The sequence below is a fragment of the Rosa rugosa genome, chromosome 5 (genome assembly GCF_958449725.1).
Source record: "Rosa rugosa chromosome 5, drRosRugo1.1, whole genome shotgun sequence".
Taxonomy (NCBI): domain Eukaryota; kingdom Viridiplantae; phylum Streptophyta; class Magnoliopsida; order Rosales; family Rosaceae; genus Rosa; species Rosa rugosa.
Genome location: NC_084824.1, coordinates 45,460,733 through 45,485,986, shown reverse-complemented (window position 1 = coordinate 45,485,986; position 25,254 = coordinate 45,460,733). Strand labels below are relative to the sequence as shown.

At 36.6% G+C, this 25,254-nt stretch overlaps 1 protein-coding gene and 1 pseudogene across 10 annotated transcripts; one reads left to right on the top strand and one right to left on the bottom strand.

The window, feature by feature from the left end:
- Window positions 1–1,901: 1,901 nt before the first annotated feature.
- Window positions 1,902–22,020, top strand: LOC133712444 (disease resistance protein At4g27190-like; annotated as a pseudogene).
- Window positions 21,800–23,307, bottom strand: LOC133712445 (uncharacterized). 10 transcript variants are annotated; one of them, XR_009847409.1, is made up of 5 exons: window positions 23,076–23,215; window positions 22,961–22,996; window positions 22,786–22,841; window positions 22,070–22,152; window positions 21,817–21,925 (listed from the first exon to the last, which is right to left on the bottom strand). XR_009847409.1 is itself a non-coding variant. In XM_062138553.1 (4 exons), exons 1-4 carry the CDS (start codon window positions 23,199–23,201, stop codon window positions 21,895–21,897), a joined length of 366 nt encoding a protein of 121 aa, XP_061994537.1. In that variant the 3' UTR covers window positions 21,800–21,894. The 10 variants fall into 10 exon arrangements, 5 of the variants coding, with proteins under 5 accessions (XP_061994537.1, XP_061994538.1, XP_061994535.1 ...); XM_062138553.1 differs by having other exon boundaries at window positions 21,800–21,925; window positions 22,070–22,107; window positions 22,961–23,201; XR_009847408.1 differs by having other exon boundaries at window positions 22,786–22,996.
- Between the last annotated feature and the right edge of the window lie 1,947 nt (window positions 23,308–25,254).

The window sequence follows — 25,254 nt, the reverse complement described above, 5'->3', positions numbered from 1 at the left end:
CTACATAAAATAAATATAATATTTTTTTGGGGCCGTGACCACTTACCCAATTTTAACTTAAAAATTGCTCACTTGCTCCACTAAGAGTTTTTTTTACCCCATTTACCTAATCTAACTTCTACTGACATAATTACCCTCATTTTAATCTCTCTCTCTCTCTCCCCCCTCACCGATTTCTCTCTCTCTCTCACCCTTCCCCCCCAGCCGGACGGCCAGATGCCAAGCCACGACGCCTTCAGCACCATCTTCTCCGAGATCGGTGCCGGCAAGCATGTCCCAGGCGTAATCTTCGCCGAACTCGAGCCCACCATCTTCTTCTCCGAGATCGGTGCCGGCAAGCATATCCCAGGCGTAATCTTCGCCGACCTCGAGCCCATCGTCCCAGTCGCTGCTGCTTGTGCTGGAAGCTCCCGGAGGCGCTGGTCCCGATGTGGGAATTCGGGTCGGATAGGAACGTCGGCGTCCACCCCCGACTTGTAAGAATTCTTGCTCACCTCGGTTCTTGTGCTCGGCCACAGAGACATTGCACCTCTCTTTGCATATCCCAGGCGTTGCAGGTCCTCGTTCGTCTGGGCCGAGCGACGGCACTGCTGGTGTCGCCGGAGGAGTGACATGGATTACTCCGGTTGCTGCATTTTTTTTTTTTTTTAAGTATTGTTGTTCAGTTTTTTTTTTTTTTTGCAAGGAATAGCATTTTTTTTTAAATGTCTATTGGATTGGAGGCCAATGATCTACTATCTGTTCAACAATGTAAGTAATCTGACATTGCAATGTAACTGTGGGGTTTGTTTGATGGTCTACTGGGGGGCAGTAGACACATTATTGGCCCCCAGTAGACTTTGATACGAGGGACAGGGATCACTATAGTGTGGTGTTTTGATAAGTTACATGTTGTTTTCTGTGTATTAAAGTCAAATTATATGTGAATCCTACAAAAAGGTGCATTTTTGGTGGTCTATTGGGAGGCAATAGAGACATTGGACTTTGTATTGGGAGGCAATAATATGATTATTGGGAGGCAATAATATGATTATTGGGAGGCAATAATACGATTATTGGGAGCCAATAATATGATTATAAATTGATCAATTGTGCCTGTAGTGTATTCATTTTGGTTTTGGGAGTTCATACAATTCACTGGAAGGCAATAATATGATTTTTGGGAGGCAATAATATGATTATTGGGGGGCAATAATATGATTACTGGGGGGCAATAATATGGTTACTGGATATTATTAGGGACTGGTCGCTGGTCGTCGGATTTCGGTCACCGGTCGCCGGATTTTGGTCACCGTTCGCCGGATTCCGGTTACCGGTCACCGGTCGTCGGTCGTCGGCGCCCTGCCACTGGTCACCAGAGGCCGGCAAGGTGGAGGATGACTTCTCCCTCTAAGTGAAAAAGAAGGAGAGGGCAAAAAAGTCTAAAAAAAAAATAAAAAAGAATTAATTGGGTAAAGGGGAAATAATCTCTTAGAGTGTTTTGGGTAAATGGGGTTAAAAAACAGTTGGTGGAGCAAGTGGGCAAATTTTAAGCTAAAATTGGGTAAATGAGCATTTTCCCTATTTTTTTAGTATAATTATTGTCATTAATAGTCATTTTATAGTAGGTTATATATGTCATTTAATAATTCATAATAAAGTGAGGTTAAGTGAGTAAATTTGGAAGTCTTAATAAAAAATGATTAATTCGCCTTCAATATTGACGGGACTGTCTGTAAATTTTCTCAATTTCATATTGTAACTGTATGAAAGCAATAATTCAAGTTGGCAGAGAACGTGAGCGTGATTCACGAGTTGAAGACTCATGACTTACAGCTGTCCACGTACGGCTCCACTCTTCCTAACCTGCGCCTATATGTTTTAAAAAATATCCGGTAAATCTTTCTTTATAGATGGCTCATTCGAGAGAAACATTCCGCCGATTAATCCGTAGTAACTCAGCTTTGGCATAACTTGGTATTATTCACAAGCTGAGTACCTGGTATTATTCACAAGCTGAGTACCGTCTCATACTTTCCTGTATCTTCATGAAAGTCTTTGTTTTTTGATCTAAGCCAAATCCCCAGAAAAACAACTCCCTCGCCTCATGTGCTGAAAGTGTTAAGCTGATTGTTTTCATTTATCCTACTGATTGCGGTCGACATCAGGTATTTCTTGGTTGCTTTAGTTGGAATTTTACCTTTTACTTTGTAGGTCAAAGGAGAAGACAGATTACCTACATCTTGTTTATAATCAGAGTAGTTTAAGTTTTTAATCCCTTATTTTAAGAAGGATTGTAATTGCACTCTCATATTCGAAGTGAAGGAATTTAAAGAGAAAATTGATGATAAGTCATATATAAACCAAAGAGATAAGGTACGTCCTTTGTCCTTTAATTCCGATCTTTAATTATATTTGTTATTTTATTTATTTATATATTTATATATCTATTCTTTAATACAGCAAACAAGACTGCAAGGACAGCTTACTCCCGGCAAATTCCAAAAAAATGCTGGGGACATAAAAATGGAGAGACAAGGATACCAGACAGTCTGTTAGGAGAAATATGGCATAAGTTCGTAATTTCATCTGCTTTTGTGTCATGGCACTGCAAGAGGGATTAAAGAAAAAAAAAATACCATTATTTAAAACTTAAAAGCTGCTGGGAGCTGTTTTGCCAACTATCTGATCTTCATAACCAAATCCCACCATTTTATGGATTTGGCTTCCTGCTAGAATTATAATTTGCTAGAAAAAAAAAACTGCAAGGGATGAACTTGAAGTGACTTCTTGATGCTTCTTGATGTGACATCATCTTGTCCTTAAATCTACATTTGACGGCTGTGAGTAAAATTCAAACACATTATAGCAAGTCATATTTTAGCAGAAGCCTTTATACGCTGATAGCATACAAACCCACCCCCATAGAAATCCTATAGTTTCAAAAAGTGTTACACATAATCTGATAATCATAGAGAAATATTTGAACAGAAATTCACTCCGGCAGAGTTATGCTGTTCTCGCCTGGTCTCCACGGGCAAAAAAGAGACCGGTCTCTTCCTGACCCAGGTCAGTTTCCTGACTCAGGTGGTGACCCAGCATGCCCAGTTTCCAGCGTGGGCCAACTGAAAACGTGGCTGACGCCAGCAAAACAGTCAAAAAATAATAGGAAGTGATTGCAATGGCGTCATTTAGCTAAAGGTCGTGGGAGTTGCACAACTCATAAGGGCAACTCCAACCATGAGCTCTATCTGGGGGTGCTATTTTCATTTTAGCACCCCCTTAGTGCACTATTCATGTATCCATCAATTCTCATCTCCAACCATGAGTTCTATTTGGAGGTGCTATTTTAACTATTCCTGACTAAAATATAATATGAGTATAATTTGAATGAATATTATATTAAAAATATGTTAATTTAATTAAATAAGGTAAGAAAAAATCATTTAACAATTTATCATAATATTTAATAATTATTCTTATTATTTAATGAATAAAAAAATGTTTAATTTTTTTTATTAGTGTCGGCATATACGGTGTGAGGAAATAGAAAAAAATGGGTTGGTATTTATAGAATTTCATATAATTTACTGTTCTAACGGGTATATTATTTTCCCTCAAATTTCTGATATTTTTTTAATTTTTTTTGGAACAAAATGGAATTAATAAGCCTTGAATTAACCAGAGCCATTGATCTCTTTTTAACATCAAATCTGAGCCATCAGATTTGAGATATATGATTTCAGTAAAAAAAAAAAAAAAAAAAAAAGGAAAACATCAGACCGTCCATTTTCAAAATGGAGTGATCTGAGCCGTACATTATCAGACCGTTGTGTGTCCCAACGGTCGGTTTCCGACAGGCCGAAGCTTGTGGGGCCCAGTGGAGCAGACCACAGCAGGCGTATTACCTCTCTCCAGCGCGAGTTGGCGCGTTTCTTCGCTTCCTCGTTTCACCCTGACGCGCGTGCTGCCCAGCTCTCCTTCCGGCGCGTCAGTCGAGCTTCTGGGCTGGGCTGGAATTTGGAGTGGTCCCGGGACACTGTTCCAAGTCCTGGTCTTGGTTTTGTCACATATTTGAGACTGGAAATGGCTCCAAGTCTCATAATTATAGGACTAGATCCACCAAAAATTATGGGTTGGAGATGATGAGTTCTATAAAAATCCCAAAACTGATTTTGAACCCTAAAGGTTGGAGTTGCCCTAAGAGCTGGTTGTTGGGTCATTTAGCGAGTTAGTCAATTAAGCTACGTATTTTATAGCACGGCGAGCTCTACAAGTACATCAAACTCAACTACGATGAGTATTAGTTGCTAATAAATAACAAATACTAGTTGGTAACCATGGAGACTTGAAATTTTTTATTTACGTACAGAAGCAACTGATCATAATCCATAGAAGAAGACTTCGATCAACTATAAGTATTAGTTCATAACTTCATATTGGGATTCCCTCATTCCCTGTACATGACTGCTTTATATTACCAACTTATCATGCATGTGAAAAAAACTAAGTGAGAAATTACTGTCAACTAAAACAGCCATAATTGTCAAAGCATGGGATTCAGAAGTTGAACACTCACTTCTTTAATTCCGAAGAACTGACTAGTTTTGTCTTACAATATTTGGTGTCATTCACAAACTAAGTGCTACCTCATACTTTCCTGTATCTCCATGAATGCTACAAATCCACATGATCTAAAACAATAAGTTCTCAGATACAAAATGCAGTGCACTGGCTTTCACTATATATAGCATTGTAGATAAAGGTCGGAGGAGTTTTACAACTTACAAGAGCTGGTTGTTGAGTTGTGTAGCTAGTAGGTCGTGGTACGCATCTTATATATAACATGGCAACTTGGCAAGCTTTACAAGTAGATCCAAACTCAACTGGCATGAATATTAGTTGCTAATAAACAATAAATACTATAGTTTCCTGTTTATTTAAAAGAAATTTGTGCGCAACTGATCATAATCAATAAATAGTCAAATAACCGGCCATCTTGATAGTCTTTGCATCCGGATAAGACTATAAAGGCTTAAACTCCTTTAATATTATTAATTCCAACCGGATAAATCTAGAATTAACTACCTAAGAACAATCTCTATTACCGGATAAGTTTCAATTCATTGTTCCTAGATGCATAAAGCTTGGAGTTTAGATAATCATGCAAGCAAACCAATCCTAGATCTAGGTGATTTTAACTCACAATCTTCACATGCACATAGAGGATGCTATCATGCTATCAATGCTCAAGGTTAACTACTCCCTAAACATTTTTTCATGAGATGACAAACACAACACATTCAAATTAGTTTAAGTTTGAATAAATGCGTTCACTTCTTGAATTAGCATATGAAGATGAAAATCACAAATAATATCAAATGTAAATTAAAACAACAATTCATACAAGTTTGGCTAGAGTTTTCAACCCTAGCCCCAACAAAGTAACTACTCACTCATAGTCATACAAATTGGCATCAAATCTATAAAGTAAATCAAGGTAAATTAAAGAGTTAAGGAAATAATGAACTAGTTGAAGCTTGACAAATCAATGGCTAACTCCTTCTTTGTTTTCCTCATTCAATGCTCCTTGAATCCTCCTTGATGGTGGAATGGATAGATGATAAGCTTCTTTATGGTGATGATAAATGGAATGGTGATGAAGATATGATGCTCCTTTGGCCAATTTTGAGTGGTAGTGATGGAGTTATGGTGGTGAAAGATGGTAGTTGTGGTGATGATGATGGAGGAGATGGAGTAGATTGGGTATTGTGGGTTTGGATTTTGGGAGGTGGATATGGAGTTTTTATGAAGGAGATGAACAGAGAAAGAAGATATAATGGGGTGGAATGGTTGATGTTGAGAGTGAGAAGAGAATGTATTTATATAGGGAAGAAAAAGAAGAGTGAAATGATGAGTGAAATAAAAATAATGAAAGTGGAGTATGGAAGTGGTTTGTAAAATATGGAAAAGATGGAGTAATGATGAAATGAAAGCAAAGCATGAAGGTGCAGAAATATGGAAGTGATGATGATATATTAAAGATAATGGAGTAGAAAAATATCCAAGGAAAAAGAGAAAAGCATCTAGCTTTCTTCATGTGGGTGGGAATATGTTGAGCTGTTTTTTAGGTCACTTTCTGCCCCTTTATTCCTTCAATTATTTCTCCACCAAGACTTCATCATGGGCCTCCGATTTCTTCATATCAAATGTTCCTCTATGAGTGTAGATCATCTTATTAAAATTTCAGAGCTTTTGGAGTAGTAGTTGGGCCAGAAACGCTACTGGACTCCTTACAGGTCCAGTTTTCCAGTTTTGCTTATGCAGAAAATTAGACTGATTGTTTGAAGGCCTTCCACTTCTATTTGGCTCTTGAACTCTTCATAAAAAATGTTTCTTAGGATGTCTAGAATGGATCTGGAGAGTTTCAGCTCATTTGGAGTTCATTTGGTTAGGCGGCCGCTCCTTCTTCCTTGTCTAACTCACTTTCTCCTAGCCGGAGTAGGAAAATGTCTAGCTCACTTTCTCTTCTCCTTTATTTCCTAACATGATAAGAAAAATAAATAAATAAATAAATATATATATATATATATATATTTATTTATTTATTTTTCTTATCATATATATATATATATATATATATATTTATTTATTTATTTATTTTTCTTATCATGTTAGGAAATAAAGGAGAAGAGAAAGTGAGCTAGACATTTTCCTACTCCGGCTAGGAGAAAGTGAGTTAGACAAGGAAGAAGGAGCGGCCGCCTAACCAAATGAACTCCAAATGAGCTGAAACCCTAAATAAACACAAAGATTAAGTAAAGTAAAAGATTAGGAAAATAATGAAATTGGATTAGTCAACATTAAATTGGACTTTAGAACATGTAATTTTCATGTTTTAGGGCACAAATATGTATATGAATTATGATCCAACAAAAGTCATCTTGGTCTGCTTTCCGAGTGTGCAATACTTGCAAAATTCAAGATTGCAGCTCATTACACCTTCCAGCTCATCCCTCTTTTGTAATTCTTGCAACCCTCTCTGACTCATGTGCCTTAGCCGTCTATGCCAAAGCTCAGTCTTGTATTCCTCCGTACAAACTGCAGCTCCACCTACCACCGTAGAACCCGTAAGTTTATACATGTTATCTGGTTGTATCACACTCCTCATGTAGACCATTTCTCCCTTTCCTACCTTGAGCTGTCATTTTTCAAATTTAGACCAAAATCCAGCCCTATCCAAAGTGCTCAATGAAATCAGATTTCTGCTCGATTTTGAGAGATGTCTGACGTTTCCCAGCGTTCGGACAATTCCATCATGCATTTTGATCTTTACTATTTCGATTCCCATAATTCTACAAGGTGAATCATCTCCCATCAACACTTCCCCAGTGCTCCTCTCTTCATATGTGTCGTACCAATCTCTGTGTGCACACATATGATATGTGCAGGCTGTATCCAATGTTCAATATTTAAGCGTGTCGGAGTTGGTTATTACTGCGAGAAGTTCTTCATCGTCACTATAATTTCCAGTAAGACATTGGTTGACTTGGAGCTTTCTCCTAACATCTGCACCGTTTTCTCCTTCCATTGTTTGCAATTCCTTTTTCCAATGGTCGAGTGAACCACATTCGAAGCAACCATTCTTCTTTTCTTTGCCTTTTCCCTTGGATTTTGACTTGCCTCTTTCTTCAAATCCACCACCTCTATTTCTAGACCATCCTCTCTCCATGCCTCTAACATGAAGTCCCCGTGCTTGAGAACTTTCTTCTTCTTTATCCCTTTTGACATATGATTCCAGGTTCTCGCACACCCTAGAAAGTGTGATAGTATCTTTGAATATCATGGTTGTTTTGAAGTGCTTGAATGAAGGTGGAAGTGAATGTAGTAACATGACAGTTATGTCTTCGTCATCCATTTTTGCTTCAACCTTCTCCAAATTTGATATGCAATTCTGAAAATTGCATATGTGATCATTAAGATCATCCCCTTCTTCCATCTTGAGGCCAAAGAGATGTTCTTTCAAGAGTAGCTTGCTGCTAATAGTTTTACCCCTGTAGACGCTTTCAAGCTTCTCCCATGCTTCCTTTGCAGTCATATTCTCACCAATATGAAGCAGGACATTATCAGCAAGATGCAACTCAATGGAGCTCTTTGCATTCTTATTCTTCTTCGTATAATCTACTTCAGTCATTGTTGGAAGCTTATCTCCAATTGCCTCATCAACCTCTTGCTAAACCAAAACGTTCTTCATCTTCCTCTGCCAAAGCGTAAAGTTGTCATTGCCATTAAAGGGCTTAATTGACGGTTTCACATTTCCTGCTTTGACAGTGACTTTGCTTTTCACCATCGCAAAACACCTTGAGCCTAAGCTCTGATACCACTTATTATGTAAGCCCCCTTAGGATCTTTGTGTTTTACTAAAGCAAAATAAAAAAAAATAGATGAACTGAAAACAGAAACAAAACACAACAGTTTTATAGTGGTTCAGCCAAAACTTTAGCCTACGTCCACTTCGTGATCTCTCTTGAGAGATTCACTAGCATTATGAAGCATTTAGGTGCTTACAAGTACTTATTGCAGATCCCTCAAACCCCTCAGACTAGTTCTTATCTCTCTATCACCTTGACTCTAAGTTTTCTGCACTCTCTGTCTTGATTTCAGAAACCCACTGTAGCTCCTATATATAGGACATAGAAGCTGTTGATACAACATGGGATTAGGATTTCTAATCCTAATAGACTAAGCCTTTCTAAGCCTATATTACAAATCAAAATAGAACTCGAAAGACTAACTTTCCTAGAACTTATAGAAAAGCTGCGCACAAACCTCTTTCCTTTCTAGACTTGGATTTGACTTATGAATCCTACCTTTTCCAGATTGTATTAACGAGCCAAAAAACACAACAAGAGGAGGATGTGCACAGTGAATAGGGGCAACACATGATCTTTGAGGGTAAAAGTATCAAAAAAATTATGCACATGTGTATCTAACATATAGCAATGTGTAAATAAAATTTCCCAATATAAATTTAAAACTAGCTAAATTAAAGTAACCTGCTGGACATGTATATTAAAGTTGGCTCCTAAAATAGTTGTCTAACCACATTAGCTAAAATAAAAAGATCATTAATGGCATGAACTTGCTTTTACTTCTCTGAGCTGATTCTCATTAACTTACAGGCAAATTGTCCCTATACTATGTTCTAAGCAGGAGTTTGAAGAGTATACTCTGTCCTTGGAAGTTTGAAGAGTGGATATCTAAGTACTTCATTCTCTGTTTTTGCAAAGTACTTCATTCTCTACATAAAGATAAGGTATATTCTTATTTTATTTGCTATATTTTTATTCTGGTTTGGATAATTCTTATATGACCACATTTGTAATCAAAGAATGCTTATTTTGTACTTTCATTAGCTAAATCATTTTTTTTTTCAAATTTTCCTTTAATGATTATGGCAACAAACTCAAATAGCTTTCTCATTTTAACTATATATATTGAACATTCTCAAAATAAAATAAAATGAAATGAAATAATATTATATTGAATAACTTAGACAATTTATTGTCCTCATTGAATAACATTCTCAAAATAAAATAAAATGAAATGAAATATACGACTACCCAAGAATTACCAGGCCTGGGCCTTATCATCCCTAACTCTCGGAATGTTTAGGATTGATCATTTTGGTTAAAAATAGGCTAGGCCGAGCACCTGCACATAAGTCAATAAAGTGTGGGCTAGAGCCCGCCTTATTTCTATCTCACAAGCTTATTAATTACTTTATTAATAAAAAGGTGTCTTGACCCCAAATTCGGGCAAACATGAACTCACTTACTCTGGTAAAGAGATTGGTGTGCTATTTATTCCATTTAAAAGTAAAAAAACTATTTTGAACAAAATTATAAAATTACAAGCATGACACTCTCCAATAAAAATTTATTGGGTTTAGGGTGTTGGACTTCAGATTCCTGTCACTGGTCGCCTGACGTCAAAACTTTTATTTGGGTGCAAGAAACTTTTATTATGGGGGCAATAAACTTTTTATTGCGGGACAATTATAACTTTTATTAGGGGGCAATAAACTTTTATTGGGAGGTCAATAAACCTCTTAGTACTTTCAAAATCTCAAAGATCTTCATTTTTAACTGATTATTGACACTCAATAAATATAAAACTTCATAAAACTTTTATTGTGGGGCAATAATAGATTTTATTTGAGTTAAATACTGTTTACTCCCTGAACTTTAATCCAAAAAACACTTCAGTCCCTGTCCTTCTAATTTCACACGTTTACTCTCAATTTTGGACTAATAGGTCCATTCCGTTACTCTCCGTCCAAAAACTCCGTCAAATTGCTGACGTGGCAATCATTTAGCGTCAAAATGTCTATTTTACCCTCACTTATTCTTTATTTGTTTTTTCTATTTTCTCTTCTTCTTCCAGCTCTCTCTTTTTCTTCTGCTTATCGCCCCTAACCAAAGCCAAACCAGCCCACACTACTCACTCACACCTCTACCAAAACCCACCTAACCCCAAAGCACCAAAGTCCCGAGGAAGGTCGTCGTTGCAGGTTAGACCTTCGGAGCTTCTCCGATTCATTTTATTTCAGAGCTCTTTGATCAAGAAGATCGATATGGGTCTCAATCGATGTGGGAAATGGAGGAACCGGATCTCAGGGTCGAATCCTCGCGTCGTCTTTGCTCAGCCACCATCGAAAAATAGCCCCAAGCCCACCGGCCGATTAATCGCTAGAAAACACTTGTTGACCACCGAGAGGAAATAGCTCCACCTCCACCGCCTCCATCCCCACCTTCGACCACTCTGCCTCATCCTTTCTGACGCCGAGACCGCTGACCTCTCCTACAAAGACCCACCCGAATCAATTTCGAAGCTAAAAAAGAAGAAGAATTGAATCACCAGGGGCTCTATGTCGCTGAAGCTTCTGATGAGCATATGAACCATTTCATGGGCCTCCGAATTCTCGGTCTTCCGCTTGCCGGGTTTTCTTCTGAAGCAGGTCGATGTCGAGGCAGAAGAAGACTACTGTGGAGGTTTTGGTAAATGAATTTAAGAAGATTTGGGCAAGGAGCTGCTTGGCCTGGGATTGGGATTTGATGGTACTGGGGTTTTTGAAGAAGATTTTGAGCAACGTTTGGATGGAGCTCATGGGTTGTTGATGGAATCGTTTTGGTTTTCTTTTCTTTTTGTCTAATCGATCTGGGTTTGGGAGAAGAACTGTTTCAGTTTTTCTTTTTCTTTTTTATTTGGATTCGGTTCAAGAACATGATAATTTTCTAGGTTTTGATTTTCTGATTTTGTGTATGAAAAATTTAGCTGATTGTGTGTCCAGAAATAGAAGGACCAAATGATGTGAGAGTGTGAGTTGAGATCAGGAAATGTGCGTGGGAGGTGGTTGTTGGGAGAGAGAAGAGGTTGGGGGTTTTAGAGAGATGGGAAGCAATAAATAAAAAAGAGAAAATTAAAAAAATTAAAAAAAGAAGAAAAAATTAGGGAAAAAAAAATGAAGTGAGGGTATAACAGACATTTCAGCATGGGAGAGATTGCCACGTCATCAGCTTAATGAAGATTTTAGATGGAGAGTAACAGAATGGACCTATTGGTTCAAAATTGAGAGTATGAGGAGTAAACATGTGAAATTAGAAGGACAGGGACTGAAATATTTTTTGAGTAAAAGTTTAGGGAGTAAACAGTATTTAACCTATTTTATTTTATTGGCGGTCAATAAATCTCTTAAAACTTTTAAGAGATCTCCGACGACCTTCACGTGGACCTCCGGTGACCCCCAGCGGGATTTTGGCCAAGTCCGGTGAGATTCTTGCAAAGTCCAGCGACCAGAAACCAAGCATGACTCATGTTTTATTTCTACCTAATAAATCATTTATTGGTGTGCAATAATAAGTTTATTCCCACAGTAAAATTTTATTGCCTCCTAATAAAACCTCCGGCGAGGTTCTAGCAAAGTCCAATGACTGGTAACGGGACTCAAACAACCTGTGACTGGATACCGGTGACCGGCAAAGTTTTTGATGACTTTCATCTCTTCTATTCTCTCTATATGACAAAGGGAGAGAGGGAAAAATTGTCCCAAAAAAACACAATAAAAAAAAACTTAGGACTAGTTTGGGATTGCTGTGACTTAAAAAAAAAAAAAATTGTTTTTGTTGTGTTGTAAGAATAATTATATTAGTTGTGAATTAAAACAGTTTCGTGTTTGGTAAACAATACTTTTAAAATTGCTGTCAGTACATGAAACAACTTTATAGCATGTTTTGATCCACAACAGCTTCTAAAAGTAACATTTGAGTTGCTTCTAAAATCTACTGCCAGTGATCTATGCTTTTCAATTAAAGCTGCTTTTTATTTATTTATCAAACACAATAAAATCAAAATTTTTGAACAAAAGCATATTTTTTTTATTTTTTAAAGCGAAGCAATCTCAAACAGCACATAGTTGGGTAAGTGGGCTATGTGATCAAATGTTGGGGTAAACGGAGTTAAATTAGTTGAAATTTAAGTAAATAGACATTTTCTCTAATTTGAGTCATACCTAGGTGGCTAGGTTCTTTTTAATTGAATGTCATTTGAATTAAAGAATATATTTGGTTTTACAAATCAATTTATTCGTAAATGTGTTATAAAAGTTTGGGCAATACCGATATGACCATAGGATTCTTTACAAGAATAATTCAAATAGAGTATATAAGCAAGAGACTTATCATCATAAAAGATCTCAAATCATTTTAAATCTTTGTGAAGTCAATCTCAAATTTTAAATTTATTTACGAAGTGAACGTACTAGACCCCCTTAGAAAGTAACTAGAAGGTCGATAAGAGAGGAAGAATATGACATTCAAAGGAAGCACGGTTTAGGTATGTGTGTTGTGTAAATGGGGATTAAAAGTAGCCATCCTTATCAATAAAAAAAATAAATAAATAAAAGTCACTTATTTTCATAAATAGAAAAGTTGTGGGTTTTTGAATTTTTTTTTGTTTTGTTTTAAGTGTGGTCTAAGGACTTTTACCTTTCTTATTAATTTTAGGGGCATTTCATTTTACACCCAAATTTCATTACACCTACTAGATTAAGTCCACCCATGATTTTTTCCTAATATACACCAAAATCTGTTGATTAGGTTGATTACATAAATAAATTCTAATTAATTAACATAGAAAATAAAACATATTTTTGTCAGAAATTACTGAATATGCCACAAGCTCTAAATTAAATAAATACATGCACTTGATGAACTAGACCCTTGATTGAAGCTCTCGTAATCAATACTTAATTCGAGGTTTATATATGATTTCTCTATTTTGTGGTTTGGTTTTTTGTATATAAAAGGTATGTTATCTGTTTCATATAAACACTTGAATGGAAAGCAGACATAGGTTAATAACATATTATACAGTTGTTCTATTTGTAATGTATATATGTTATTTCCAATTACAATCTAAAAGTTTTATCTAAAAAAGGTACCTGATCATTAGAATACTTTTTTTTTCTAGATAATTTGATTTCATGTATGTATCTAACATATAGGAGGTTTACTTTTTATTTCTATATATTCGATTACAACCTAAATGTTGATAGTTTTTGTATAACATCTCTGTATTAGAATTTATTTTTATTTTTTTGTATCATACCTCTTTGTTAGGTTTTCTATTATATTATACCTATGATTGTATAAACAAAAGTATTATACCTACAATTGTGGTATACATCATTGCGTATTGATCTCTATTAAGCTTGAACATTTCTTTTATTTAAGCCCTATCGACACATACATATTTAGTAGGTACATTAGACATGTATTACTTGAGAGAATGTAAAAGGGCAAATTAGACATATATGAAAATAAGAAAAAATATTGATTATAGGCATACACTCTATATGGAAGGTCTATTAATGTGACTTGGGTGTAAATTAAAAGAAAAGTATGCATGGGTTTTTTCTAATAGAAGGTTGATTTTTTGGGTTTATATCTAATTTTCTCTTAATTTTATTTGATTTTTCTTTCTATTCAGTAACAATCATGGCGTTTCTTATTGATATTGGTACCGGAATTGTTGGAAAACTTTTGGACTTAACGGTTGCGCCAGTTGGACGCCAAATAGGTTATCTAATCTACTATAATCGGAACGTCGAAAAACTAAAGGATCAACTGGATGAGTTGGTTGCTGTGAGTCATAGTGTAGAGCGCAAGATTGGTGAGGAAAAGAGAAACATAAGAGAAGTTGAAGCCCATGTCAACAAATGGCTGACAGATGTCCAAAAGATCACAAGAGCGGCAAACGAGATCTTGAATGAAGAAAGTAAAGAAAAGATGAAGTGTCTTTGTGGATTTTGTCCTGATTTAGTGCTTCGTCATCAGCTAAGTCGGAAATCAACAAAATTGGTTCCCGACATTACTGAACTTTATGGGAAAAAGGATTTTGGTACTTTGGCACATGCTATCACCCCACAAGATGTACCTACTAAAGATTATGAAGCCTTCGGTTCAAGGACTTCAGTTGTGAACCAAATAATGGATGTACTGAGAAATAGTCATGATATTGACAAGATAGGAGTATACGGGTTTGGTGGTGTGGGAAAGACTACACTCGTCAAAGAAGTTTCTCGGCAAGCTACTGCAGACAAGGAATTATTTGATGATGTGGTTATGATATTGGATGTAAAACAAAATCCAAGCATCCAAAGAATTCAAAAAGAAATTGCTGAGAAGTTAGATCTTGACATTCTTGAAAATGAGACTACTGCTGGAAGTGCACGTCGTCTATTTAGCCGAATAAAAGACCAAAAGACTCTTGTAATATTAGATGATGTGTGGGAAAAAATTGATTTGGAGGCTGTGGGACTTTCTGGTGTGGCGACTTGCAAAGTATTGCTGACATCAAGAATGCGAGAAGTATTATCCCGTGAGATGCATACACAAAAAGAGTTTTCGCTTGATCTTTTAGGGGAAGAAGAAACTTGGAATTTGTTTGAGAAGAAAGCAGGTGATGTTATTAAAGAACCTGCCATAAAAACTGTAGCAACCAAAGTAGCCAAAAGATGTGGAGGTTTGCCAGTTTTAGTTGTCACTGTTGCAAGTGCCTTGAAAAATAGAAGAACATTACATGCATGGAAAGATGCATTGAGACGTTTGAAAATGTTTGACAAAGAAGAACTCACAGAAAAGACATACTTGGCTTTGGAGTGGAGTTATAGTCAATTAAATGATTATGAGCTTAAGCCATTGTTCTTGCTTTGTGGATTTTATCCTCATTCTCCGCAAACTATCCATATCCTTGACCTGTTCAAATATGGCATTGGTTTGGGTTTGTTTAAAAACCTCAATACAATGGGAGAAGCGTGGGATGCATTCAACTCACTGCTTGAGAAACTTAAGGATTCTTGTCTACTGCTTGATCATGAACATAGTGGGTTTGCCAAGATGCATGATCTTGTGTATGATGTTGCTAAACGTATCTCATCGAAGGAACAACATGTGTTGCAAGTAAGTGATGGAGATGAGTTTAAAGAATGGCCAGATAATAAGGATTTCTGTGAAAAGTGCACTATGCTCTCCCTCAAAATGTCCAGTATCCCCAAGCTTCCTGAAGTTTTGCAATGCACAGAACTAAAGATGTTTGTTCTTACACCTAATGTTGAGGATTACTCTTTAGAAATCCCATGCAATTTTTTTAAAGAAACGACAAAACTCCAAGTGTTGGATTTATCTAGTTTGAGTATCTCGTCATTACCTCCATCTCTTCAGTTCCTAAATAGTCTGAAGACATTGTGTTTAGATCGATGCATCTTGGGAGATATATCCCTAATTGGCCAACTACAAAACTTGGAAGTGCTTAGCTTTTTACGTTCCAAGTTTAAAGAGTTGCCCAAAGAAATAGGTCAATTGACTTGTCTACGATCATTGGATTTGACTGGTTGCTCTCAACTGGAACTAATTTCACCTAGTGTTATATCAAGTTTGACAAGACTAGAAGAACTGAGGATGGGAAATAGCTTTAACCGATGGGAGGATGAAGGAGCCATCAGTATTGAGAAAAATAATGCAAGCCTTTCAGAGCTCAAGCACTTATCTAAGCTAAGCGTCTTGCATATACATATCTTGGATGCTAACATTCTTCCAACAGATTTGTTCTCCAATGCATTGGAAAGGTACCAGATATATATTGGTGCTGCATGGAACTGGGATGATGCGGATGCAAACCCTAAACACACTGAAAATCAAGCTCACTACTAGCAATGATTTGTACCAATCTGGTTTAAATATGTTGTTAAAGAGAACTGACGAGTTACACTTAAATGGGATGGAGGCTGATAATAATACTGCCTATCAATTAGATGGTGAAGGATTTCAGCAACTGAAACATCTCCATGTCCGCAATGCTGAGTTTAGACATATCATTAATGGGAAGGTATGTACGCTCTTTAGTTTCAGCTTTGACGGGTTTATCTGTTCTCTTTTTTTTCTTGGTCCAATTGATTTTATCTTTCATTAGTATAGACATCTTCTTATGAAGATTTATTTAGTCAATTTCTTTCTTTTTGTAAATCATTGTTAGTTGTTACTTGTTACACTACAAATATTTCAATCCTGGAGAAAGACACAATTTTTTTTCTTCCTCACTCCATTTTCATTCTTTGAGTTTCAAAAGTTTCTGTTTGATTAATCAAAAAGACATATATTGAGAACTTTTCACGAATACAAATTTGTGCAACTTAAGGTGGTACAATACGCACTCTCTTGAGCACATCTATCCCAACATTTTTTATAGACTATAATGGTGTTGCTGCATTTTATGGGTATATGAATTAAAGTGAATATTAATACATTATCGACCCACAATTATAGGCAGTGAAGTTATTGGTGTACATTTGGAATTATAACTTATTTTGTTCATAATCATAATTGAATTTGTGCTATAGGGCGTTTTTCCCAACTTAAAAAGATTGGTGGTGAGTGACCTAGATGGTTCGAGATTCTTATTATCATCTTCCATGGCTAGAAGTCTTGTACAACTCACACATCTTCAGATATCTGGATGTCAAACCATGGAAGAGATAGTAGCAACAAACGAATCTGATGAAAAGCATATGAAGGAAATGTTTTCAAAGCTACAACATCTGGAGCTAAAAGATCTTCCAATCCTCACCAGATTCTGCTCAAAAAGTTATATTTCATTTCCATCCTTGGAGATTTTGCAACTAGAGAACTACAATGATGTTGAAGAAAGGAACCGAAGAGAAAACCTTGGGAATGCTTTGTTTGACGAAAAGGTGATCGAATCGTTTGTCTTGTTTATGTTTATTTCATCATTTATATCTAATATGTTCACTTGAGTGAAAACACGTATCTTGCTCATAGTAAATGAAAATTTATCTAAACAAATCTATTAATAAGATGAATGGTATTTATACAGGTAGTATTTCCAAACTTGAAGAGATTGTTCATCAATGGGTTGACCAAGTTAGTGACAATATGGCACAACCAACTTTCTCTAGAGAGTTTCAAAAATCTAGAGACAGTAGACATCCGCTCGTGTCAGAGTTTGAAAAATGTTTTACCATCCTCAATGGTCAGATGTCTACTGCAGTTAATGCATCTGAACGTGGTCAAATGCGGAGTGGAGGAAATCCTTGCAAATGAAGATGGACTACAAACAAAACATGAGTTTGTGTTCTCAAAAGTAAACTCTCTCAAATTTGAGGATTTGCCCCATCTAAGGTGTTTTTATCCCGGAATGCATGCTTCCAGGTGGCCGTCACTTGAAGCTTTGAGGGTACTTAGTTGTTGTAAAGTAGGATTTTTGGCCCAAGAAAGTTCAAGCTTTGAGAGAAACTGTGAGTCAATGAATCCTACTCCAACTAACCAAGCTCTCTTTCTAATTAAGAAGGTAAACTCATCTTTATTTGGCACTACATTACATGCACCCATTTGTTTCTCTCTCTTTTTTAAGCTGTTAAAAGATTTTTAATTTTTAATCACTTTTTACTCTTTTGTCTCTTCCAATGAAATGGTTTTACTTCAATAGCACTCGTTGGGTTTAATTTCATATGAATTTCTGGATATATATATATATATAGAGAGAGAGAGAGAGAGAGAGAGAGAGAGAGAGACCCTTCCACTAAGGGATCCCATTTTTGGTATTTTTTATGGATAGGGCATTAGACCAACTTTTCGATCATATTTTAGCATCTCAACCGTTCAGTTTTTAGGTCCTCATGTGTAGATCACCTCTGCAAATTTTCAGTCAAATCAGTGATCGTTAAGGTATCAAACTAGATTAAATCAATGAACGAACCGAATCTGTCCAACCTGAACCGTTCATACATATAATTGTAAATCGCAGTTTTGAATGCCTTAACGATAATCATTTTGGCTGAAAATTTGCAGAGGTGATCTACACATTAGGACCTAAAAACTGAACGGTTGAGATGTCAAAATATGATCGAAAAGTTGGTCTAATGCCCTATCCCAAAAAAAGGATCCCTCACTAGAAGAGCTCTATATATATATATATAGCGTTTTCGTTGGCAGTGACTTTGTTAAGAAGTACATTTTATATCTCTTTGCCAAATGTTGGTCTTCCTCCTTGTAAGTGAGAGGTCGTGAGTTCAACTCACAATAGACTAGTTGCTATATATGAATTGTTGATTTGATCAAAAAAAAAAAAAATTGATCGTCCTCCATCAAAGGAAATAGAAACAACACTAGACCTTTTTTCCCTTCGTTTTTTGGGTAGATCACGTACTAGACAGTTGATGATGCTAGAGTAGACACCAATAGTTAGTTGATAACTGAAGCAGCTAAAATCATTTTCCAAGTTTTTCTTGAAATGAAAGTAGGTAGTTGTATTGTATGATGGTATGCCCCCAACACCCGTCTGAGGTTTGTCGTATTTTTCTTCTATAATTTTTAGTATTTAAGAGAACATATATTGTCAACTAAAACTGAAAGTTTTGACAAAACATGAACTTTCAATTTTAAGATTTTGAAAATCAATTGTATCATGAACAACAATCATGAAACAATAAGTAATTAAAAACAACTCACTGACACACTTTATTTCATTTTTTACTTTGACGTGTATGAGAGATTTAAGGCCATGTTTGGTTGACTGGAAAGGAAAGGAATCACTTTCCTTTCCTTTGGGAAAGTGTTTCCGGAGGGGGGGGGGGGGGGGAACCAAATTCCTCCACTTTTTCCAAAGCAAGTGTTTCCCTTCCTTGGCTGTCCCCAAACGCAGGAAAGGAAAGTATTTCCTTTCCCAACACCCACTTTCCGGGAAACAAACATGGCCTAATAGAATTTTTTGTCTCATAACACAAAAAAGAATGTATAGTCAAGACTAGTATTATATTTAATGAGATCATGCTTATTTATCATTTTGACATCTGTGTTCAGACAGTACTCTGCTGTTTAACATTCACTAACACATTCAAAACACTTCAGGATTCATTCCCCAACTTGAAACTAGTCAACATGCGGGACATGGAGATTTGGGATGGTCCATTCCCAGTGAAGTTCTTTAGCAAACTAGAATTTCTTCAAGTCGGTAATCAACACTCCAAGTTAGCTGTGCTTGAGAAATTCCTTGATCTCGAAAAACCCAGTGTAACGAGTTTTGCTCCTTCCAATGAAATAGCTACCCATGACAAAGGCAGTGGTGGGGATATAAATGTAGTTGGGACCCTCCCGCATTTAAGTAAGTTGTGGCTTTATGGCATGTCGAAGCTGATGCATCTAGGGGAAGATCACACCCAATCACCAGGCCAAAATTTTCCAAACCTGAAAGTTCTGGGAATGAAGAGCTGTGATAGCTTAAAGAATCTAAGATCACCAGCGATATCCTTCAAGAATCTGACAAATTTGCAAGTACTTAATTGTCGGGGATTGGAATACTTGATAAATTACTCCACAGCTAAAAGTTTCATGCAACTCACACACCTGAGAGTTGAGGACTGTGCAAGATTGGTAGAAATAGTGGGAAAAACAAAAGATGATCATGATTCAGGAAATGAGATTGCATTCAGCCGGTTGAAAAATCTGAAACTTTCTAAACTACCAAGATTGCAAGGCTTTTGCTCTGGAAATTGCATTATCAAATTCCCATCTGTGGAAACTTTAGTCATGAGCAAACGCCTCAAATGGAAGATTTTTCAAAATGATGAACGTGTTTCATCACTGCAGATAACAGACGAAAATGTTGACACAGACGTTGATGCTGATGATGGCAAAACGGTAAGTTTTTATTCATGACAATTATAGACCAAACATCTTTTATTCAGGTTTCCAATACCTTGAACGTATGTCCACCATATAGAGACGATCAACATGCCACATTTTCCATATTAGTTCTACCTATATACGTGCACGTTGTCAAATAAATTTAGCAACTTAATTTCATTTTTGTTTCTGGTCTGACTTGGTTCTTTTCTAATGCATTTCAAATGTTTTTATGAATGATGTAACGGTACAGGTAACAAAGGAAAAGGTCGACATAGATACTGGTGCTGGTAGTGAACAAATTGATGAAACTACACAGATAACAAACAAAAACGAAGACGCAAACGTTGATGGATCGGTAACTTTTCATTCACCAAACATCTTTTCTATTTTCAATCTCTTAGGTCTCCATTATACATAGACAATAATAAATATTATCACAATGGACTATAATCCATTTTTTAGTTTTTTTTACTTGTATACATAATACACTCGTGTCAGATAACTAGAACTATAAATTTTGAAGTTGCCGTATTGTTTTCATAAAAAAATAATAATAATAATAAACAAAAATAAACAATAAAAAATTCCCATGTTGTTCAGTTTTCAACTTCTCAGATTCAAATGTTCTTTTCAGATATATGTCTATTTGATATCTTGACCACATTTCACACCTGGAAGTAGTATATGTATATCCTGTGGCACACAATAAACACTTTCCTCTATTATGTCTAATAACACTGCTTGCTGCTACTTTGAAATTGATTGTAACATGATTTTGATGCCTAATCATTGCCTGACCTCTCAGGAACATGTTCAGCCCCTTGAGACCACTGCGACTGATCAGGGGGTCATAGCACCAGTGGAAGAAAATCTGGCCATCATACCAGTAGGTGAAGCCACAACTCCTGTGTTCCCAGTCATCGAGTCTGCTCCTGTCGCCGAAGTACCTCATACTGAAGAAGTTGGGGAACAAGCATTCTCAGGCCAGAACCTAGAGCCTCTAGCTGAAGAAGCAAAGCCTGATGTTCATCAAACTCCCAATGCACGAGAGCAGCCTGTTGAGGAACAAAGTGATCCCTTGGAGCCTTCAGCTGCTGCTACAGGAACTCCAACACCTACCATTCCTGCACTGCCTCCTCCAAGTTCTCCGAAGTCATCTGGGATGAAACGATCCTTGAGAGAGAAACTTCAAGCTCTGTCTGCCAAAAAGGCCTGTAGCAGTTCCAGCTTGCCCGAGGAGGAGAAGGCCAAGCTCAAAGCTCTTATTGCTACTGCAGACTTGAAAGACCCCCACACCAGACAACAGCTCTTGGCAATGCTGCCCACTCTCCAACTGTCTACTACCAAATGGATTGCTGATCTCGCTGTTCAAGAGCTATCGAAGTTACCACTGGTTCTGGACAAGGAGGAATCATTATGCCAAGAATTGGCTGCTCTTAAAGCTCAGGGCTCCGAGCTTGATGTAAGGAGTCACATACTCCTCTGTGAAGGTTCCTTAGCTGAAGAAAGCATCCAGAAAGTTCAGAAGCAGAAGATGGTGCTTCTGGCTCTGGAAGAGCAAATCAAGAAGCTTGAGGTGCGAGCATCTTCAATCCGGGCTGAGATCACCCTTGGCGAAAAGAGGTATTCTGGTTTTGAAGCGTCCTTGGATCAGCTAGTTGAGGAACAGAAACTCAACCAACTCTCTGTGGATTCAACAAGCCAAGAGTTGCTTAGGACTCAAGCTGAGAGTGACAGCTTATGTATTTCCATCGTCACTTATCTCCGCCAGCTATTGTAGGCCTCAGTTTTGCATTTGGGTGTATGTATTTAGTAGGATAGAATTATACCTCATGTATTGTGGAGGATCACTATGACCACTTCTAAACTGTAAAAGACGAGCATCTCCATCACTTGTGTCAAAAATCCACATCTAAAGATGAATAAAGAGTCAAATCTTAATCAATTAAACATTGGCATTTCAATTAGTTATCCAATACTTTTTTATTTTTTGAGAAGTAAAAATGCCATCAATATTATTACATACCGGTTGAAATAACATGAGAAATAATAACAAATCAGAAAAAACCTCTAGCAAGAAATAATAACGACGAGAGAGCCGAATAACTATGATCTAAAGTAAAAAAAAAGATTAATGTTGAAGAAGTAATTAATTCTGCAAAAAAAATAGGGTCATGTTGGACAGAGGAAAAAAACAATCTTCAAAAGGAATAAACAAAAACTTATAATTTCATAATTACTTTTGTAATCCTAAGTTCAATTAACATGCCTATGCTTGTAGAACTACTATCAGCAGATATAGATATGCTAAGGCAGGAGAAACAGTATATCGTTCCCAATCATTGTTGGTTCATGGAGTAGATAGGCTCAAGTTGTCATGGTACTCATAGAAAGGCTTCTTTGCTTGATGAAGAACGAAAAGCTCAATAAACAACTTATAACGACTGATTTACAATCACCAACTTATCTCCTATGGTCCTACCTACAGAGTTTGACAACCTAATTGTGTACAAAAGAAAAAAGTAATGTAACGAAAATTGCGAACCTTCAGAAATGAAAGCAAACAGAGTTCGCATAACCACACAACTTGATCCAAACACCCTGAAAACACAGCAAAATGCAGTGAAGTTTTTATCTAACAATACAAAAAAGTATTCTTCTTTGTCATAAAGCGTAGAAATTTAGAAATTCGAAAACCAAAACAAGAGAAAGGAACTCACCAACGAGGACGGGAGAGCTTTCATTGCGCACTGCAACTATGGAGAGTATAAGAGTAATAGTCATCATCCAAAATTGAAAATTTACAGTAAGGAGTAAAAACCCTGTGAAAATTACATTGTAAATTTGGAAGGCTCTGCCGACGCTGACAGTGACGAAGGCTTCCGTGCCGAGGCGCTGAACGGAGAAGGGGACGGAGGTGGTTGTGTAGCCGATCGCTATGAAGGGTTCGAAGATTCCCATATTCTCTTTGGTTCTTGGTATTGCTTTGGGTTCTTCGGAAGGTTTTGGGAGGATGAATCGAGGAGACGCCGAGGGAGAAACAGAGAGGGGTTTATGGTTTAGAGAAGAGGCGTCATGATTATTGACTGATAAGACTGAGCGCTTTCGGAGCCCCAAGCTCCGAACCCATTCATTGCTCAGGCGTACGTAGTCATAAGCCCAAACGAAACAAAACGAAACAAAGGCCTAAAGGCCCAAATCCCTGCAATAAGCAAAAAAAAACTCTCAGATGAGCTGTTGGTTATTTAGAATATTTGACACCAAATGAGCATTTACTAAATTTTTTTACAGAGAACATGTCAATGTATTAATAATTTAACAAGATTACATAATAAGCAATTGGGCTTTGAAAGAATGCCATAGCTCCTATATTGGCATTTAGACTTCTACTTGTTTTTAAATATTTTAAAACCCTATCTATCTTACCCTTCTTACAAACTAGGGGTGGGTTCGGTTCCGATCGGTTCGGTTTTAGGCCGAAACCGAAAACCGAACTGATTTAGACTTTCGGTTCGGTTTTGCATTTTTCAGAAGTTGGAACCGAAAACCGAACCGATCGGTTCAGTTCGGTTTTTTTCGTAGTCACTTGTATGTTTTCTTGGTTGACCAATGGCGTGACGACCGCGAAACGTGCTTATTTTTTTACATCACGTTTGTAAATATTTCATCTATGGATGTGCGTTGACATAAGATAAAAATTTCAATTTTAATTACCAATACATTGGCCTATACCAATTTGCCTCCTAAAGTTGTATGACTTATATATTGTATTTAGATTGTTAAAGTTCATTCTAAAGCAACCATGAAGTGAAAAATGAATTTGGAGAAACCAACCGCTCGTTGGAGAGATTGTAATGTTTTATGGTGGTTGTAAAAAATCCAGCCAATTTGGTTCTCGTTTCGAATTCGATCAACTAGGTCAAACTTAATTACTGTTATAAACCTATATTTATATATCAAACACTCCAAAGAGAAACCTCTATAAATTCAAAGAAAATGAAAAAAAGGGACCGTTGGATGCGATTATTACAATAAATTATGCGTGTGGTAAAAAATTTAGCAAATTTCACAATAATTTTGAACCCGATCGGATTGGTCAACTGTAGTTATGATATCATTGATATGTAGAATATATATGCACATATTCTATATAGAAGTATGAGAAATTCCACACACACACAGAGAGATATATATATATATATATACACACACACACACACAAACACAGACACATAAATAAACTTTATAAAGTCCATCAACATATAAAATGGTAAAAAAAAAAAAAAAACTAAAGTTTCATGTTCGGTTCGGTTCGGTTTTAACGGAGCTGAAACCGAAAACCGAACCGAACATAATCGGTGCGGTTCGGTTTTTTTGTTTCGGTTCGGTGTTGTTCGGCTTCGGTGCGGTTTTTTTTTTCGGTTTTCGGTTTCGCGAGCCCACCCTTAACTTCAATTCCTCTTAACCCTGAAACAACTGATGCCCTTGCCTTATGGCATGGGTTGGTGTACTGTAGGACGTATGAATTTGGAAGTAAGAAAAATTGAGGTGAAGTGCGATATACTTAATTGGTTGGTTTCTCATAGTTGAGATCTTAGCAACCTTGGAGGAGTGTTAGACGCGGTTAGATTGTTAATGAGTGAGTTTGACTTAATCTCTTGGAAGCATGTGAAGAAACACTTCAATCTAGTGGATCACAGGTTTGCTGGATTTGAATTCTCATGCATTAGCACAAGCTATGCACTGTAAGGAGCAAGGTCCTCTGTGGCTCCATGATTTAGTTGATGGTAACTAGTTTGGTTGAGATATGGGGGTTCTCGTTTGAGAACAGATTATCCCCATTTTGAAGTACTCTCTTTGAGTTAATAAATTACCTTTTCAATTAAAAACAAAAAGTAGTCATTATATTTAATTAATTAGTTATGTATTTACTTTTTCTTACAAATTTGGATTTTAGAAAATTAGTGTATTTATTAGTCATTTTGCACTTAGGTAATATAGTCTTTTAATAATT

What these genes read in the sequence shown, in the direction of transcription:
- LOC133712445 (XM_062138550.1), bottom strand. Translation starts at nt 23,201, where the DNA reads ATGGGAATCTTCGAACCCTTCATAGCGATCGGCTACACAACCACCTCC. An exon ending in AAGCTCTCCCGTCCTCGTTG is followed by an intron (nt 22,842 to 22,960) that starts GTGAGTTCCTTT and finishes CTGTGTTTTCAG; the next exon opens with GGTGTTTGGATCAAGTTGTG. An exon ending in GTTTGCTTTCATTTCTGAAG is followed by an intron (nt 22,153 to 22,785) that starts GTTCGCAATTTT and finishes ATTCATCTTTAG; the next exon opens with ATGTGGATTTTTGACACAAG.